Genomic DNA, 17,846 nt, shown 5'->3' with positions numbered 1-17,846 from the left:
CCTTCTCTGAAAAGGTAGATGCTGTTTTTCACAGACTCACACTTCTGCCCCATGTCCAGGGGCATAGTAGCTTGTATTCCAGGAAGTTTGTGGTATATAACTGCTTTTAAACGATGCTGTTAGCCTATCCATGGGTCCCCTGATTCTGACAATTTCCAAAATCATAGCATTTTCTCCTGTCTCAACATCACTGTTCTGCTGTCCCTTCCCTGTCAAAGCTACCTCCTGATATCAATTCTTATTTTCCCAAGCAGGGGTAATCTCCTCCATCCCAGTGTTTTTAGCTCACTTAGCACTGAGCTCTGAAACTCTGAAACCCAAAGATGCTCTAAAATCAGGAGCTTTGAGCAGCCATATGATGGAAAATTCCACAAATGACCGCATATAAAAGACTGCAAACAAAATACAGGCACACTAAAAAGACTGTATATGGGACTGGGGAAATGGTTACTACATACGCACAAGGGCCTCGGTTTGAATTCTCCAAGCCCATATAAAGCGAGGCGTGGTAGTGTACCTCTACATAATTCTAGCACTCCTATTTGACATGGGAGACAGAATTAAAAGAATCCCCAGAAACTCACGGCCTAGATAGCATGGCACACATCACAGTAAACAGGGACACTGTCTCAAATAAAACAGAAGCAAGGACCACATCTGAGATTGTCCTATGACCTCCACATATAAGCCATGGCACACACGTACTAGCATACATACATACACCATATACACATATACACATGCACATAATAATAAAAATTAAAATTTAATGCATAAAAGAAAAAATTATAGGACTGCATAAAATTACCTCCATTCTAATAAGGTATATATGAAGCACAGTCAATTTCATGCTTAAACTTTGCTCCCATTCAAAGATCTCTCATTATGAACAACTATTCTAAAGTTAAGAAATGTTGGGCCGGGCGGTGGTGGCGCACGCCTTTAATCCCCAGCACTCGGGAGGCAGAGGCAGGCGGATCTCTGTGAGTTCGAGACCAGCCTGGTCTACAAGAGCTAGTTCCAGGACAGGCTCCAAAGCCACAGAGAAACCCTGTCTCGAAAAAAAAGGCCCTTTTTATCCCAATCATTTTTAGACAAAGGATACTCAACGTATGTAGGGTTCTTAGGGACCATGTCACAAGAACCCGTATACTATAAATGTCTGTTTTCTTTCTCTAAATGTCTCCTATGGGAGTCGATGTTACACTTTTGTGTATCCCTGTAGCGTGTAGCCTCACGTAACTGGCACTTGATACTCGTTTAAAAATGAATGCTGCTCAAGGCAGGCTTAGGAGAGCTCCCTGTGAGTACAGAGTTGAACCTTTATGCCACTGAATGACTCTCAAGTCTGTGTGCTAGTCCCTACACAAGCTGAAGGTAAGAACGCCCAAGCCTACCCTCTCCCCAGCCTGCTTCCCTAAAGAAACCTTCTTAGTTCTAATACTACCTTCATGTGTCGTTCTGAGAATGCAGTCCCCAGGGCCAAAAGCTGTGAACTTGTCACATTGGCAAATGTGCTAAAAGGAGGAGCCAGGCAGTGTCAAAAGTTTGTAATCCCAACATCTGGGAAGCGGAGGCAGGAGGATCAAACTTTTTAGATCAAGCTTCTCAGACGTGGCCTGGGCTACAAAGCAAGTTCAAAGCTAGCCTGGGCAATTTAGTGAGGCCATTTCAGTCAAACAAGAAAAGATGCTCTCCCTATGTTCTGACCTCCCATCACTTCGCATGCCTGGAGGCACTTGAGTTATCACCTCATGATCCAATTGATAGTCCTTGGCTGTGGCTTTGGGTGGGGGTGGGGGGAATGCAGGGCTGTATCTGAATCTGTGCTTGACTTTGCTGAAGCTTTTGTCAGGGCTAGACACGTGAGGACTTATCAGAGATAATGACAGTAAAAAGCCCGCCCTGAATTAAGGAATTGTAACGACCTACCGTTTGCTGGTCAGCTAATCTCTACCAGGCAAATTCTTTAGTCCTCTTTATGGACCTCCAGAACAAATACCATCACGACTCTTATTTCAGGGGTGGGGAAATGAGGCCCAGAAAAGGGCGGCTGCCTGCCCAGGAGTCACACAGCTAGTATATGTTAAAGTTGCCTCTCTCCTTCCTCGGGGCTTTCCTTTGTCCACCAGGAAGTACAGAGCTCTTTCCTAAATGCTGAACAATTAGCTAATTTAGATGTTAGTTCCCTTACCTCTACTGAGAAGGAGGAAGCTGGACCTTGAGAACTGGCAGCTCGAAATTTCAGTGCACGAACAGTTGAGAAAAATAACAGTGTGAAAAACCCAGAAACTGACAGGCGGAAGCCTGAATCCATTCGTGCCGCTCTATAACAGTAAGTGGCCTCTGAAGGATAGAAATGGATTCCTCATAGTTCTGCAGGCTGGGAAGTTCAAAGTCAAGGCAAAGTTGACATCCAGTGAGTGCCTGCTTCTCATTGTTAGATGGCACCTTCGTGCCGTGTCCTTCCATGGTGGAAGAAGCAGGACAACTCTTGGCATGGCTTTCTGACCACAAATCTCATTCCTGAGGGCTCTGGCTTCATGATTTTATTACCTCCCAAAGGCTTCAACTCCTGAAGCATTACATGGGGGGGGGGTCAGGATTTCAACACAGAAATTGGAAGGAAACACAAATGTTTGGCCTGTAAAAAGCCTGGGTTTGGCCAGAAGCTGGTTACCTCAAATTAAAATGGGAAAAAATATTCTTATGAAAACTGTACTATTCTGGCCCTGGAAGCCCCATTGGCAGTGTTACCAAGCATGAGAAGCCCCACTGGTAGTGTTACCAAGCATGAGAAGGAACAGAGGGAGGCACAGATCCTTTAGTCAGACAGAGACTGATCACGGCTGATCAGAGGACTGGACAGAAAGGAAGTCCTTAGAGTCCTGGAGGGAACCGGAGAAAACCCCAGGAAAGGTAAGGAAACTGCTGTCCCAGCCACTAGTAGAGGATGCTAGTGGAGTCTATGGTTCTGCCTCCTGGAGTGTCTCCTGGGTGGCACAGCATCTATTCTTAGTAAGAAGGAGGCTTTCCTAGCAGCCCACTGACTGGTCCTGCAGTGCAGTGCCGAGCTCTCGGGGTGGTGAGAGAGACTTGACCCTTTCCTTTGTCGCAGCCTCACTGATGTCTGGCTCTCTGGAGTGTCCCAGGTGTTAGTTACTGCCTTAGCAGTTCGAAGCAACGGATGCACTGTGAAGCCAGGTGGATGTCTGAGCATCTATGAGGGCGAGATGGGCTTTTGGGAGCGTTGTTATTAAAGTGAAGGGAAAGAAAAACTGCCCCCGACACCCTTGTTGGCTCAAAAAGTAGACAGTGCCCTAAATACTTTGGGGATAGCGGTTGTTGATCAGGGGAAACAAGACTGTCCCTAGAGGGCGGGCAAGGAGGGACTAAGGAGGGCCTCCCCAGTTCCACTGAACTGAACTTTGTCCTTTTCTCCTGACCTGAGCTGGCTTGTTCCTTTGAATCCATAAAAAAAATCTGTGAGTCAAAACAGCTAATCTGGCCGGGCGGTGATGGCGCACGCCTTTAATCCCAGCACTCGGGAGGCAGAGGCAGGCGGATCTCTGTGAGTTCGAGACCAGCCTGGTCTACAAGAGCTAGTTCCAGGACAGGCTCCAAAGCCACAGAGAAACCCTGTCTCGAAAAACCAAAAAAAAAAAAAAAAAAAAAAAAACAGCTAATCTGTGCTAAGCTCCGTCTAAACGGTAACAGCAGCTAAAATAAAAATGCTGTCCCACCTCCAGCCCCCCCAAAGAGCAAAGGGAATAAAGGCGCCAGGAAACACCTGCTGTCAAACAAGACCGGTCACCTGGGAAGCCTCTGCTATCCCAAGGGTATGAAAATGGAGTTGACTGACCCCACTGCTCGCTTGCGGCAGATTTGGAGATGAGGCACCTATTTTCACCAACTTTCCCGCCAATATAGCTGTCAGTTACCTATCTGCATGGCTGTGTCCCCCTGGAGTCTTCAATTAACAGATAAGCTCACGGGGCTGATGCCATGATAATTGAGACCCAGCATGGCCCTTAATCCTATGTGTGGACAGGAATAAGTCACAGGACCTCTGAGCCCCATCTATCCAGCATGAGGCAGAGAGCTGTGCCTTCTTCATGTGCCTGGGTGACAGACTAAATGACATTACTGAACGTTAGCAGGCACATTGCAAATACTGTTCTCATTGTGCCTGCAGCGCCTCGTCCCAGTCTACGCATAGACAGCAAAGGGGCCTGATGAGAATGCTGCAAAGCCAGCCCGGGAGTGTGTCTGTTTTCTGAACTTACTGTCAATGCATACAGGAAACACCTACAAATGACTGTACATACAGAACCTTAGTAACCCCTCCACTTGATAGCTAATGCTAAGTGGTGATGGCAGAAGAGTTCATTATGATTGTGTTGAGTTTGTTTAATGAGCATTTATTAATCGGGCCCAATGGTGCAAGGCTGCAGAGACTGAGGCAGGAGGCAGGCAGATCATGAAGAGTAAGTTCAGAGCCAGCCTAGGTAATTTAGTGAGAAACAGTCTCAAATTTTAAAACATTTTCTTATTCTGTGTGTGTGTGTGTGTGTGTGTGTGTGTGTGTGTGTGTACCACGTCATTCATGTGGTGCTCAGAGGACAACCCACGGGACTCAGTTCTCTCCTTCCACCATGTAGGCTCCAGGCCGTCAGGCTAGGCGTCCTGTGCCCTAACTGGCTGGGCCATCTCATCAGGTTTTAAAGCAAAATAAAGGGGTCAGCTCAGTTGAAAAGTGATTGCCTGACACGCACAGGGCCCTGATTTCCATCCCCAGAAAAGCAGACATTGAGTGAGGGGCCACCAAGCGCCAGTCCTGCATGTAACTGTATCCCCTCAGCCTCCTGGAAATTGCCATCTCCCAAATTTGGCTTCTTCACGTACGTTCTCCCTCCAAGGCAGGATGTCACTGTCAAAGTTTGCTCTTAGAAAATTTAGCCATAGCTACTGGTTGGGGTGGGGGGGGCTCTCTGGCCCAAGCCCCTGGGCCTCTGCACAGTCTACCTGGGCTTTCTCACAAGCTGCTCGCCCGCATCTCAAATGCTTTCTCTTGGAGGCTCAGCTGTGCTCTGGGCTTCCCCACCCCAAGCCCTCAGTAGCCACACTGGCACTGACTGTTTCTCTCCTCTCTTCCCAAGCACAAAACTAATCCGCTGTGTTTACTCGCCTTTCCTAAAATGATGGCAGGCTTTCTGGGCAGCTCATCGTCCCTCAGGCCTGATGTTGAAATGCAAGGCAGGTACACTGGCAGAATCGAGATGAGCTCATAGACACAACACTGAAGGGCAGCTGCCCGTGCCCACTGTATGACTCCCTCTACCGCAGAGCAAGGGCTTCCCAGCTACAGGACAACCATATGGAGCCTGGCTACACCAACAGGGATATGAGTCATGCGGGTCACGAGGCAGAAAGATCCGTTTGCTGCAGTATGGTTGCCTTGCTATTGCTGCTGTTGATTAATTATTGATTCTCGTTTCATTTTTGTAATGATAATAAAATATTCAGACAAAAAGTAACTCAGAAGAATAGGAATATTATTCAGCTTACAATTCCAAGTTCCAGTCTGTTATTGTGAGGACACTAAGGCAGGAACTTCAAGCTTCATATCTACAGTCAAGAGCATAGAGGATATGCCCATCAGTCCTCCCTCCCTTCCTTCCATTTGAGGTCAGCTAGCTTTATTTACCTCAATGCAGTTCAGGGCCCCGCCTAGGGAATAGTGCTGCCCACGGTGGGGTGGTTCTTCCAACATCAGTCAACAATCAGGACAGTCCCCTGCAGACATGCCCACAGGCCAGTGTAACCCAGATAAGGCTTCAGTAAGACTCTCTTCCCAGGTGATTCTCGTTTCTATCAAAATGCCAGTGAAAACAAAGCAGCACAGTGCTCCTCACCAAAGGACTCAAGCCTCTTTACCATTAACTGCCTTCCACATGTGACTGTACAGCTTTGTATTCAAGCTGAATTCTACACATCTCCAGAAAACAAAGGGCATTTCCAAGTGACAAGTTGAAAAGTTCTGAGCTCCTGTTTGCTACACTGACAAACCATCTTTTTCCTACTTATTTTCCCCTTCTCTTCCCTGACCCACTCATCTTGAACTCGTAGCTTCAAGTGATCCTCCTGCCCACATTCCCCCAAGTAGCTGGGACTATATCTTGGTCTTGCTATCTTAAAACTCCTACAACCAAACTTTCTCTCTTTTTTTTTAAAGATTTATTTATTTATTATGTATACAACATTCCTTCCATGTATGCTTGCATGCCAGAAGAGGGCACCAGATCTCATTATAGATGGCTGTGAGCCACCATGTGGTTGCTGGGAATTGAACTCAGGACCTCTGTAAGAGCGGTCAGTGCTCTTAACCTCTGAGCCATCTCTCCAGCCCACGAAACATTCTCTTTTCAGCAGGTAAATGCATGCACACAAAATCCAACGGAAGCATAAACACACAATGGAAACCAAGTCTCCTCACCCTGTGCTCTCCCCATCCAGTTCCCTCCCAGACACAGCACTACAGTTCCCGTGTCCTTACCTGTATCTTTCCAAAGATGATTTATGCAAAAGTCGCATTAATGTGAAGATTTGTGGTCTTTTTGGTTGTAGGGAATCAGCAGTATACTGTGCGTAGTCTTCTCCACCAAACAACCCTTACACGGGTTGCATAGCAGATATCCTGCATATTAGATGCTTAAATTACAATTCATAAGAGCAGCAGAATTACACTTATGAAGCAGTAATGATGATTTTATGGTTGGATGTCAGCACAACATGAGGAACTGGATGAAAGAGTTGCAGCATTAGGGAGGTTGAGAACCACTGCTCTACACCCTTTCTTTTTCACTAAAAAATATGTCTTTTTTTTTTTTTTTGGGTTTTTCGAGACAGGGTTTCTCTGTGGTTTTGGAGCCTGTCCTGGAACTAGCTCTTGTAGACCAGGCTGGTCTCGAACTCACAGAGATCCGCCTGCCTCTGCCTCCCGAGTGCTGGGATTAAAGGCGTGCGCCACCATCGCCCGGCCAGCTGTGGCCTTGTTGGAGTAGGTGTGGCTTTGTTGGAGGAAGGGTGTCACTAGGGAGTTAGCTTTGAGGTCTCAGAAGCTTAAACTAGGCCTAGTGTGGCTCATTATCACTTTCTGCTGCCTGTGGATTCAAATGTAGAACTCGGCTCCTTCTCCAGCACCATGTCTGCCCGCATGCCACCATGCTTCCTACCTTGATGATAATGGACTAAACCTCTGTAACTGTAAGCCAGCCCCAACTAAATGTTTTCCTTTATAAGAGTTGCCAGGGTCATGGTGTCTCTTCACAGCAATAGAACCCTAACTAAGGCAGTATCTTTGTAAGTATTGCTTAACCATTTCAGTATTCATGGAAAGAATATTTAGCCAGTGCTACCTCTTCTGAAAGGTCTGGGAAGTTTAGAAACTTTCAAATGCTTAGCTTTGAAGTGTTTGGTTTTTTTTTCCCTTTTTTTCCAATATATAGTAAGCACCTATAGTGTGAAAGAAATGTTGATAGACTTCGGGAAAGACCCATGTCAAGAAAGATGTGGTCACTGGCCATGTGGTATTTGCAGTCCCAGCGGGATAAGAAGCTAGCGAGAGAACACAAGAAATAATTATATACAAGAGATCATTACAAATCCTTACCAAGTGCCATGAAGAACATGGTGACCAAAAACGTTTGATAAGCTCAGTCTAGGCATCTGAGAAGATTTCCCTGAGAAAATGCTAGTTCTTCTGATCCCTATGACAAACTTGACGAGACAGAGAAAAATGGCAGGAAGGCACGTGGAGTTGGGCCTGCTGCAAGGATTACATAAACTGGAAAGGGTCTTCAGGGTCATTTCATTTCAGTCTCCTTAGTAGCCATGGGAGGAAACTAAGGTCCAAAGACATCACTGACTTATCAAGGTTATACCTCTAGTGGCCAGCAGGACCTAGTTCTCCTGATCTCTTTAGGTGATGTTATAGTGCAGGATCCAGCGTGCTCCCCCTGAGGGCTGGGGACCCGAAGCCGGTGGCTACATCTTACTTAGCCTAGAGAGTTGCCTGGGTCTGTGTAGAAGAAACCTTAAGTTCAGGCCCTTGTGACTAGCCACCTACTACGTTCTGTTTCTCTTTGCTAGTAGGATATAATTTAAGAACAAGGCAGTCTAGCATTCCAGTCTAGCAGGTTGGTTTGGACTTCAGCATACTTGTCTCTTCTCCAAGTTTAGAAATGGTAATAATGACCTTAATGATGGTGGTTACTTATTTAGTGCCTGCTCTATATCAAGTACAGTTCTAAGCACTTTGCATGTGCTAAATTATTTGATATGAATAACAATCCTATAAGGTACATGTTATTATTACTCCATTTTACAGGGGAAAGAGGGGGGCTCAGACAGATCAAGGCATTTGCTGGAGGTCATAGGCTAGTGAGCTGTTGCGAGCTGTCTAGCTCCAGTGCCTCGTGTGTGACATGAAGGTAGGAAGCCCTGTGGGGAGGCACAGTCAGGATGTAGATGAGGAAATGGATGGGACAGGAAAGCTGAATTAAATCAAGGAAGGAGCTATTTACCAGAAACACAACAGAGGACTGAAGGAACCCAGAAGAGGACTTGCTTAGTATATACAAGGTCCTGAAATCAATCCCCAGCACTACAGGAAAAAAAGGTACCAAAGAATCAACATTAGACCACATCAAGGACCAAGATGCCTTATCGTCCTGTTCATCACAGTCCCTCGGATCGTTAATGCCTCTGCTCGCTTGCCTGCTCCTTTATGTCCAGGCCACCAGCATCCTGTTGGCTTCATGTTCCTTGTTCCCATGTTCTCTGTGTCCCTTCCTCCCTCCCTCTTCCCCCACTCTGTGAGTTTGTCTGTGTTGGTACATGTCACGTGTTGGCCCATGTGTGTGGAGGCCAGAGGTAAATGTTGGGTGTTGCTCCTCTGAAGCCATCCACCTTGTTTTCTGTGAGAGTTTCTCTGGGACCTTTCACTAGGCAAGTAGGCTGTGCTAGAAGAACATGCGTCACCACGCCCATCGTTTTCCATGGGTGCTGGGAACTGAAACCAGACTTTGTACAACAGGCATCTTACTGACTGTACTTATCTCTAGCCCCTTATCATTCTTTTCTTCGACAGGGTCTTTGAACTTGATATTAGCTGGGAATGACCTTAAAGTTTTGACATTGCTACCTTCAGCTCCCCAGTGCTGGAATTATGGATGTGTATCCCCATGCTCAGTTCATGTGGTGCCGGAGATGGAGCCCACGGCATTGTTAGAGTGCCAAGCAAGGACTCTACCAACTGAGCCACAACTCCAGGCCCCTTGGTTTTCATTCTTGTGGCTTTCTGACTCCCATTCTGTAATCCATGCCACTTGTCCCTTCAGCTTATCCTCAACTCCACAAACTCCCTCTGATTCATGCTCAAGATGGATGCCTGGGAGAGCAGCTGGGGGCTCACAGAAAGTTCATGGCCTTAAATCTGCACCGCTAGTCTTCAAGTGTCCTTGGCACATCTTCATAACAGCTTTTCCAAATCTTACCAGACTCCTCCCTGCACACCCGCCACCTCCTCCCTAGGCGGATAACCTGGCACTGCCCTCCTCCCTGCGCACCCGCCACCTCCTCCTTAGGTGGATAACCTGGTTTGCTCTTTCATGGGGAAAATGGAGTGATAAAGAAACTCAACCTTGGGGCTGGAGAGATGGCTCAGTGGTTAAGAGCATTGTCTGCTCTTCCAAAGGTCCTGAGTTCAATTCCCAGCAACCACATGGTGGCTCACAACCATCTGTAATGAGGTCTAGTGCCCTCTTCTGGCCTGCAGGCATACATGTAGACAAACTATTGTATACATAATAAATAGATAAATATTTTACAAAAAAAATAAAAAATAAAAAAAATAAAAAAAATAAAAAAGAAACTCAACCTTGTGCTTCTTTACATGCTATTCCCTCCTTCCTGGTGGTGCCCTGGGCGTCACACCTCACGTTCCTCTTGGGCATCGTTCCTCCTTAACAGATGAATACATTCAAGTCCCACTCATGGAAAACACAATTTCTTCCTCCAATCCTAACTTGACCTTTCAGAGCGTTGCCCCCTCCTTTATTCCCAAACAGTCAAATTAGCTTGTTTTGGTGTGGCGTTCTAGAAGTTTTGGATGGATGTAAAGATTTGTGTGACTGCCACCACAATGAAGACATAGAACTGTTCAGTGAATCCCCAAATTCTCGTGCACTCCCTTTACAGTCAAGGCCTCCAGGAGCACCCCTAAGATGGTAACATTCCGTGTGTTCTCCATCTTTGTGGTGTTATCTTCTGAAAATAGTGCACTCCGTGTCATGCCTCTGGAGTTACACATGCTGTTGTATTCAGTGATAGCTTTAGGATTTCTGTTTAATTCTATGCATGTGTGTATGTCTGCGTGTGGCTATGTACCCATGAGTGTGGATGCCTACAGAGATCAGAAGAGGATATTAGATTACCCTGGAGCTGGAGTTACAGGCAGTTCTGAGCTACCCGATGTAAGGTTCTGGGAACTGAACTTAGCCCTCTGCAAGAGCAGCAAGTGCTCTCAACCACTGAGCTATCTCTCCAGCCTCCAGCCTGTTCTTTATTTTTTTCTATAGATTTGTTTTCATTTAAATTATGTACATGGGGGTGAGTATATCCACCTGTGGGGGAAGCTTGCCTCAGCCTCACAAGTACCGTGATTAAAGAGACAAGAGTGTTCCTGTCAGGAATTGAGCATTTTGATTAGGACAGAATTTTATCAGTAGTTCTGGGGGGGGGGGGTTATGCAATCCATGGAGTGCCCGAAGGAAAGATGACCAAACTGAGAATGAGGGCCAGACTGAAATTGGCATAGACTGTCCTTTTTGCATTCTCTTATTCTTTGAAAAGTTTATACAAATATACAAGTATCGTGGTCACAGCCACCCCTCCCTCCCTCCTTCCAACTCTCCCTGGGCCATCCCCACAGCATCTCCCCCTTCCCCACTCAACATCTTCTTTTTCCCTTTTCTTTTTAAAGTTACCTAAGATGAGGCTGGGCTAAACTTGACCACCAGGTGCCAGTCTCTAGTAAAAGTAGAAAGATGGCCAGGAGGTCCAGAGATGACAGCAAGACAAGGATGTGGAGTAGCCTGGGCCCCAGATGGGCACTTTTGTCATGAGAGTGAAGCGGACAGCAATAGACAACCGGAAGAATGCCACAGTCCCCCTGTTCTCAACCCTGTGACATTTGTGCTGTGGGAAAAAAGCCCCTACTTGGTGGCTTCCCAGAAGAGGAATCAGTTTAGATAAGGAGTCAAGAGGACACCAAAAGAAGGTTATAGTCTGGGGCTGGGGAGATGGCTCAGTGGTTAAGAGCACTGACTGCTCTTCCCGAGGACCCAGGTTCAATTCCTAGTACTCACTTTGCAGCTAGCAACCATCTATAACTCCAGTTCTAAGAGGGTCTGATGCCCTCACATGTACATGGTACACAGACATACATGCAGGTAAATCTCCCATATAGGTAAAATAAATATAAATAAGTCTCAAAAAGGTTAGAGGCATAGGAGTATGTAACAGGTCCATTGGACATAGGCTGGGATGGAATGCAGGTATAAAATTGAGTCTATCCAAAATACCTGCTTTCTTTTAAGGAAAATACACCACAAATATATGAGCAAGGCATCATGGTTCTTTTTTTTTTTTTTTTTTTTTTTGATTTTTCGAGACAGGGTTTCTCTGTAGCTTTTGGTTCCTGTCCTGGAACTAGCTGGAACTAGACCAGGCTGGCCTCGAACTCACAGAGATCCGCCTGCCTCTGCCTCCCGAGTGCTGGGATTAAAGGCGTGCACCACCACCGCCTGGCTAGCATCATGGTTCTATAGCAAATCAATTATTTGTTCTAAATTAGGCATGGTGGGTCATACCTGTGATCTCAGCATTTAAGAGGCTGAAACAGAAGTGTGGTGACTCCCAGCCAAACTGGGTTACATAAGAAAGGCTTTGTTTCAAAAAACTTTTATTCTAGCCGGGTGGTGGTGGCTTTAACCCCAGCACTTGGGAGGCAGAGGCAGGTAGATCTCTGTGAGTTCGAGACCAGCTTGGTCTACAGAACAAGTTCCAGGACAGCAGACAGCCAGGGCTACACAGAGAACCTTATCTCAAAAAAATGGTTTTTTCCTTCTAATGTAGAAATAGGAGCAGCGGGCCACTTCCTGCCGCCTGGCTCCCAGCTAGCTTACCCAAAATAATTACATGGAAACTGTATTCTTTTAAACACTGCTTGGCCCATTAGCTCTAGCCTCTTACTGGCTAACTCTCACATCTTGATTCACCCATTTCTAATAATCTGTGTAGCACCACGAGGTGGTGTCTTACCGGGAAGGATCTTAACTTGCGTCCATCTTAGAGAGGAGAGCTATATCGTCTGTGTCTCACTTCCCTTCTTCCCAGCATTCTGTTCTGTCTACTCTGCCTATCTAATTTTCTGTCCTATCAAGGGCCAAGGCAGTTTCTTTATTAACCAATAAAATAACACATTGACAGAAGACCCACCAACATCATTCTAAGACCAAGGAAGAAGATGAACTCTGAAGTTACTATTTTTTGCCACCATCTAGACACAGGTCCATACCCGAGACCCTGCTCATTTTGTGTCAGACATTAAATTTTGAGTACTTCACCCACTCCCTAATACCTTTCTTTCCCTGCCAGGCTCAGAGTCCTTATCTTCCCCATCATGGAGGAGTAGATGTCCATTTCTCAGGAGCAGTGGACTGCTTCCGGCAGATAGTGAAGACCCAAGGGGTCCTGGGCCTCTGGAGCGGACTGACAGCTAACTTACTGAAGGTGAGAAGGGTGGCCTGTCTCCTGCTTCTCTGCCTCTTCTGCTTCTTTTCCTTCCTTATCACGCTAGTAGGATTCACATGTAAACACCCCATCTACCACTAATGGACACAGTCCATCGACCCTGATAGATACAATGGGGGAGAATCTAAAACCCAATCCTAGAAGAGCTGAGCATTTAGTCTGATCTAGAATTTTCCAACAGTCGGACACATGGACCCCTAAGGAGAATACAGTCCCCATCTAAAATTGTTTGCAGAAATACAAATACAATCCACGAATGAATTATATTTCCATAGACTTCCGTCACCAGAATTAAGAACAAGAACTCTGGACTAGCTAGCTCACATGTAAATATGCAGTCAAGCCCAGCATATAGTGGTGAGCAGTGCAAATCAATGGCATGCATATTCATGTAGACCCAGTGCTGGCCCAGGGCATGCCCTTAAGGGACTGTGCCATTCTTCTTCCCCTCCCGCACGGTACCAGATTTCCTCTTTCTATGTTCTTTGATTCCAAAAAGAACTGCCATGTAGTGCTGTCCACAGCTATTATCTTAACTTACCCTGGTGCAGTTCCACCGCAGAAACACCTTTTTCTTAATTACTTGCTCCATGGCTCCAAAGGGTTGGGTTCAGCTCAGGACAGCTTCCCTGTTCTGTTAATTAAACCTTGAGACACCGAAATTGGCTAAAGGGAAATGACTGAATAGAGTATTACTCCCCATACTTCCTAGTGCACACCAATAAAAAAATAAAAATTAGCCAGGCAGTGGTGGCTCATGCCTTTGATCCCAGCACTCAGAGACAGAGGCAGGTGGGATCTCTATGAGTTCAAGGCCAGTCTGGTCTACAGAGCAAGTTCCAGGACTCCAAGACAGCCAGGGCTACACAGGGAAACCCTGTGTCCAAAAACCAAACAATAAATTAAATTAAAATTCATTTTGTAATTTCAAAAAGTTGTTTAACATGCAGGCTGGAGGGATAGCTCAGTGAGGAAGAGTGTTTGCTGCTCTTCCAGAGAACCTGAGCTCAGTTCCCCACACCCATGTGTTGTGTGGAGCGGCAGTGGGGCTGTGTCCCACCACCCGGCCGCCCGCACGGCTAGCTTTACCCGAAATAATTACACGGAAACTGTATTCTTTTAAACACTGCTTGGCCCATTAGCTCTAGCCTCTTACTGGCTAGCTCTCATATCTAGATTAACCCATTTCTAATAATCTGTGTAGCACCACGATCTGGTGGCTTACCAGGGAGATCTTAACCTGCGTCTGTATCTGGTGGGCGAATCATGGCGACTCACTCACTCGGCTTCTTTCTCCCAGCATTCTGTTCTGTCTACTCCGCCTATCTAAATTCTACCCTATCAGAGGCCAAGCAGTTTCTTTATTAATTAACCAATGAAAGCAACAGATAGAAAGATGGCCCTCCTCCATCACCCATGTTGAGATGCTCACAACCACACATAACTCCATGTCCTAGTGACCCAGTACCCTCTTCTGGCCCCCATGGGTGCCGAGCCACACACACAAAGATAGGTGAATAAAAGTAAGTCTTTTTGAAAAAAGAATTTAACACAATTTTCATTTTCTGTTTAACAGGTCGTTCCATATTTTGGAGTTATGTTTAGCATGTTTGAGTTCTGTAAAAGAATTTTTCTTTATCAAAATGGTTACATCCTGTCCCCACTGACCTACAAACTGACCCCAGGGGTGGACCAAAGTTTGCAGCCCCAGGAGTTACGGGAACTAAAGAAGTTCTTCAAGCCCAGAAAACTGGAATCTAAGAAACCAACTCTGTAGAGCTGAATGGATGGCGTGCAGCAATCGCAAGTGACTATGCCCTCCTAGCTGTGCACATCAGGAGGAATGAGAGGGTCCTTCTGCCTGCTGCTCTTGGAGATGTGACCACAAGGCCATACATCACATCAGAACCCCAAATTTTCCCTGTGAATACCTGTGCCTTGAGAAGCTTTTGTGATACTGCTCTGTCACATGGCGCTCCACCAGACTGTACTGCGCAGGATATGGCATCTTGCAGCTGAAGTAGCAGAGCAGAGACCATGTCACGAGCCCAGTCACCAGAGTCCAGGTGAAATAGTCCAAGTTTCTCTAACTGTGACCTGTGGCTTCCCCATATAGACCTTCTTAAACTTAGACCTTTGTGGGCTTCTGAGAGCACAAACCACCATGTAGGTTAGGCCTTAGCAAAAATCCCAAATGAAAAGTTTTTGGTGTTTTTTTTTTTTTTCCAAATGATCTTGCTATGAAGTGCAGGCTACCCTCAGTCATGATCTTCCTGCCTAGACTCCCAGACACCTGAGATTTCAGGTGTACACTGCAATGCTCATCCTTGGAACCCTTATTCTTTATTGAAAACTCAAGCACCCCAAGCCTAGAAGCTTCTATTTCAAGAAGGCAGTTTTCCCCGTGACTTCTTAAGGATGTACTGACATTCCTGACTGATGTCACACACAGTTTCAGCAGCCTTAATTATCTGCCTTTTTAACTTGCTTTGTAAGCCGACCCTAAAAATAAATTATTCAATCATTTTCTGTTATTCTCACGAGATGTCCTAATTGGCTAGAAAGGATAGATAGAACATATGGCACACGTACTCCCCCAAAATGGCATAAAATAAAAATCTTTTAGGCTAATCACCCATTGGAGAAACTTTTGCTTGTTTGTTTTTTGTTTGTTTTAATGTAATCAAATGAGGATTCCATGTAAAATTCATATAGCTATACTTTCCAAATAGTACCAATCATGTATTTTAAACACATTAATATGTTAACAAGATGGGCTGGTGCCCATCTGCAGTCATAGCCCTTGGGAGGCTAAGGCAGGAAGATCATGAGTTCAAGATAAGCCTTAGCTACATAGGTAAGTTCAAGTTCTTCTTGTGCGTATCTTAGGAAACAATAAGTAAATAAATAAATGTATTTCTGACATGAATTCACGTATGTTTTCTGTTTCTTCTCTGCCATATACATGAAGGTTTTCAGAATTTTGAAAGTATTTTTCCATATTAAACTTATTTTCTAAAGGAAAAAAATGTGACTGGAGAGTTGGCTCAGCAGTTAAGAGCACTTGTTGCTTCGCAGAGGACCCGAGTTCAATTCCCTGCACCTACCTGCTCACAACCATCCGTAACTCCAGCCCCAGGGGATCTAACACCCTCTTCTGAACTCCACGAGCACCAGACACGCACATGGTACACATTCATACATGCAGAAAAATACCCACATACAGAAATAACTCTGAAATTTTTTTCTTTAATTTTTTAAAAGGGAAAAAATCAGTTATTTATTTCTAATCAAAGTTATAAAACTATGGTTAAGTTCTCAGACCTTTGTCATATTTAGATATACAAAATAACTCATTTTTCCCACCCCTGCAGCAGTCTGTTTTACTGAGGGTGAAGCTGACATGTGTAGCCTGATCTGTTAGTATTTGCGGGGAGGCAAATACTGCATCCAGTCAGTAATCCATGTTTGCTTATTGTTATTTTCTTTAAAGCAACAAAACAAACTTTCAGAAGATGTTGAATTCTATAAGTGTGTTTTTGACAAGAGTTACCATCTAGCCTCAGATTGTTCTCATCTTAGTGTTTCTTCCGTGCAGTCTTCCACAAATGTCACATAAATGCTACTTGGCACAGAGATATTCTTTGAGCTGAGGGGGACGTTGTTGTTTTGATTTGGCTTGTTTTTTAAGAGTTACTCTTAGTTATTTGTGTGATGGAGTGAGGGTGTGTGTGTGTGTGAGCACGGGTGCTGTAGAGGCCCAGATCCCTCGGGTCTGGACTTCCAGGTGGTTGTATGCTGCTGGCCATGGTTGCTGGGAACCAGATGCAGGTCCTCTTCTAGATCAGTATGAGCCCTTAGTAGTTGAGCCATCTCTCCAGCCTCACTGAATTGTGATTTTTTTTCAATAAAATCAAGAATATGTCTCATTTTCCTGTAGTTTCAGAACAACTCCTTAAAATTCTAGTTCTGTTCCTAAAATGAACTTAGAGCTATTTTTATTTCCTTAGAGGTGAAACAAGATGTTCTGCCTTCCTAACTCCTGGTTGCCAGTGTGCACCTCCCAGCACCAAGAACCTCAGAAGAATCATAAAGAAGTGCAGTGTGTGCCGGGCGGTGGTGGCGCACGCCTTTAATCCCAGCACTCGGGAGGCAGAGGCAGGCGGATCTCTGTGAGTTCGAGACCAGCCTGGTCTACAAGAGCTAGTTCCAGGACAGGCTCCAAAGCCACAGAGAAACCCTGTCTCGAAAAACCAAAAAAAAAAAAAGAAGTGCGGTGTGCTAGTCACCCAGGAGGAACTTAAGAATCAAACATACCTGCACCCATGAATGTCTAGGGCTACAGAGCAAAGCCAAGCACAGCATGACAGAGTGGCATCTCCTACCAACAAGGCAGCCTACAAGTCAGACTACACTGAATGAGAGACTAAATGGCTCAGCACAGGGGAGAGGGGCTAGTAATGAGTAGGGGCTCTGAGGTAATGAGTCTTGAATTAGGCTTAGGTTGTTTGGGTTTTGTTAATGGGGTTTCCTAGAATGCCATTCAGTATGTAACCCAGACTGGCCTAGAACTCACAATTCTCCTATCTCTGTTTGCCGAGTGCTAGAATTACACTTGTTTTATACTGTGCCTACTTTTGAATGGAGTTATTTTTTGTAAATTTTCATTTTATTGCTATTTTATTTTATTTTATTTTTGGTTTTTCGAGACAGGGTTTCTCTGTGGTTTTGGAGCCTGTCCTGGAACTAGCTCTTGTAGACCAGGCTGGTCTCGAACTCCCAGAGATCCGCCTGCCTCTGCCTCCTGAGTGCTGGGATTAAAGGCGTGCGCCACCACCACCCAGCCTGCTGTTTTATTTTCTTTTTCACAGGAGTTGTTTTGAGACAGGATTTCACTCTGCAGTCCATTTGGGCAGGGATGAAACTGTGTATTCCAGGGTGGCCTCAAACTCATGACAATCCTCTTGCCA

The 17,846-nt window shown here is 45.5% G+C and overlaps 2 protein-coding genes and 1 non-coding gene across 3 annotated transcripts in view; 2 read left to right on the top strand and 1 right to left on the bottom strand.

Annotated features, from left to right (window-relative positions):
• Slc25a43 (solute carrier family 25 member 43) overlaps positions 1 to 15,787 on the top strand; it is a 40,132-nt gene extending 24,345 nt beyond the window's left edge. The window contains exons 4-5 of the mRNA XM_057759632.1: positions 12,721 to 12,855; positions 14,453 to 15,787. Coding sequence (XP_057615615.1) covers positions 12,721 to 12,855; positions 14,453 to 14,653 — 336 coding nt within the window. The 3' untranslated portion in view covers positions 14,654 to 15,787. The remainder of the gene's footprint in view (positions 1 to 12,720; positions 12,856 to 14,452) is intronic.
• Positions 1 to 17,846, bottom strand: part of LOC130867582 (A-kinase anchor protein 17B-like) — a 177,163-nt gene that overhangs the window by 146,426 nt on the left and 12,891 nt on the right. The window lies entirely within an intron of this gene.
• Positions 13,471 to 13,597, top strand: LOC130868728 (small nucleolar RNA SNORA36 family). Its single transcript, XR_009056546.1, has one exon. It is a non-coding gene; the product is annotated as a small nucleolar RNA SNORA36 family (small nucleolar RNA).

The sequence above is a fragment of the Chionomys nivalis genome, chromosome X, assembly GCF_950005125.1.
Source record: "Chionomys nivalis chromosome X, mChiNiv1.1, whole genome shotgun sequence".
NCBI classification, from domain to species: Eukaryota; Metazoa; Chordata; class Mammalia; order Rodentia; family Cricetidae; genus Chionomys; species Chionomys nivalis.
The sequence above is the reverse complement of the archived record's forward strand: the minus strand, read 5'-3'. Positions and strand labels throughout refer to the sequence as shown.